The sequence below is a fragment of the Orycteropus afer genome, unplaced genomic scaffold (genome assembly GCF_000298275.1).
Source record: "Orycteropus afer afer isolate SDZICR_OR568_19922 unplaced genomic scaffold, OryAfe1.0 scaffold00574, whole genome shotgun sequence".
Classification (NCBI taxonomy): domain Eukaryota; kingdom Metazoa; phylum Chordata; class Mammalia; order Tubulidentata; family Orycteropodidae; genus Orycteropus; species Orycteropus afer.
Window position 1 is genome coordinate 1,055,541 of NW_006922161.1, and position 1,648 is coordinate 1,057,188.

General features: G+C 62.4%; 1 protein-coding gene across 1 annotated transcript in view; it reads left to right on the forward strand.

Annotated features, from left to right (window-relative positions):
- Positions 1–1,648, forward strand: part of EPPK1 (epiplakin 1) — a 26,785-nt gene that overhangs the window by 23,017 nt on the left and 2,120 nt on the right. The window contains exon 25 of the mRNA XM_007956121.2: positions 1–1,641. Coding sequence (XP_007954312.2) covers positions 1–1,641 — 1,641 coding nt within the window. The remainder of the gene's footprint in view (positions 1,642–1,648) is intronic.

Genomic DNA, 1,648 nt, shown 5'->3' on the forward strand with positions numbered 1-1,648 from the left:
ATCGACCCCGTGCACAGCCACCGCGTGCCCGTCGAGGTGGCCTACCAGCGCGGCTACTTCGACGAGGACATGAACCGCGTGCTGTCGGACCCCAGCGACGACACCAAGGGCTTCTTCGACCCCAATACGCACGAGAACCTGACCTACCTGCAGCTGCTGGGGCGCTGCGTGTGCGACCCCGACACCGGGCTCTACATGCTGCAGATAGTTAAGAAGGGGGAAACCTACGTGTACATTGACGAGGCCACCAAACACCTTCTGGGATCAAGCACCACCAAGATGCACGTGGGGAGGTTTGCAGGACAGACGGTCTCCCTGTGGGACATGCTGTCTTCCCAGTACTTCTCCGAGGAGAGGCGGCGAACACTTGTCCAACAGTACAAAACCAAAAAGCTGTCCCTGGAGAGACTGCTGGCCATCATCACTGAGACAGTCGAGGAAACTGAAAAGCAGAGCCAAGCCGTCCAGGTGGAAGGGCCCCAGGGGCCAGTGTCAGCCGCGGAGCTGTTCAACTCGGGAATCATCGACAAGGAGACACTGGACGCTCTGCAAAGGGACAAGGGCAGTGAGCACAGCATCCGCGAGCTGGTGCGTGTGAAGCGCTTCCTGGACGGCCGCGGCTGCATCGCAGGGGTGAGCACGCCGTCCGCCCGGGAGGTCATGAGCGTGTACGAGGCCAGCAGAAAGGAGCTCCTCCCCACGGGGATCGCGGCACTGCTGCTAGAGGCACAGGCAGCCACGGGCTTCATGCTAGACCCCCGTGGCCACCAGAGGCTCCCTGTGGATGAGGCCGTGGCGGCCGGCCTGGTGGGCGCCGAGTTACGGGACAGGCTCCTGAATGCACAGAAGGCAGCCCAAGGCCACGCTGCCCCAGGCTCGGGTACCCGGCTCTCCCTGTTCCAGGCCATGGAGCAGAAGCTGGTCCCGCGGGAAGATGCACTGAGGCTGCTAGAGGTGCAGGTGGCCACGGGTGGCATCCTTGACCCATTGCATGGCCACCGTGTGCCCCTGGAGACAGCGTTCCGGCGCGGCCTCCTTAATCAGGACACATATGTCCTCGTGTCAGATCAGAAGCTCATGAAGAAGCGGTTTGTGGACCCAAACACGAGGGAGAGTGCCACGTACCAGCAGCTGCAGGCTCGGTGCCAGATGGATGAAGCAACGGGCTGGGTCCTGCTGCCAGTGGGCCAGGACTCGAGGGACTGCGGGTATGTTGACGAGGCTACCAGAAAGGCACTGGAGGCTGAGTGGGTGGAGATCACAGTGGGACGTTACCGTGGCCAGAGGCGGTCCGTGTGGGAGCTGCTGAACTCGGAGTACATGACCGAGGAGAAAAAACAGGAGCTCGTGGCAAAATACAGAAAGGACACAGCGGGTGCGCTGGGGAAGGTGGTGAAAGTAATCCTGGACCTGATCGCAGAGCAGGAGGACAGGAGGAAACAGCTGTGGTTCCCGGGCATCCGCAGGCAGGTCACGGCCTCTGAGCTCTTCCACTCGGACATCATAAGCAAGGACACGCTGGAGGCGCTGGAAGAAGGACGCAGCACAGTGCACGACGTCCTCGAGCAGGCAGCCGTCAGGCGCTACCTGCAGGGCACCAGCTGCATCGCCGGCGTGCTGGTGCCCTGCAGGGACGCTCCCGGTCGCC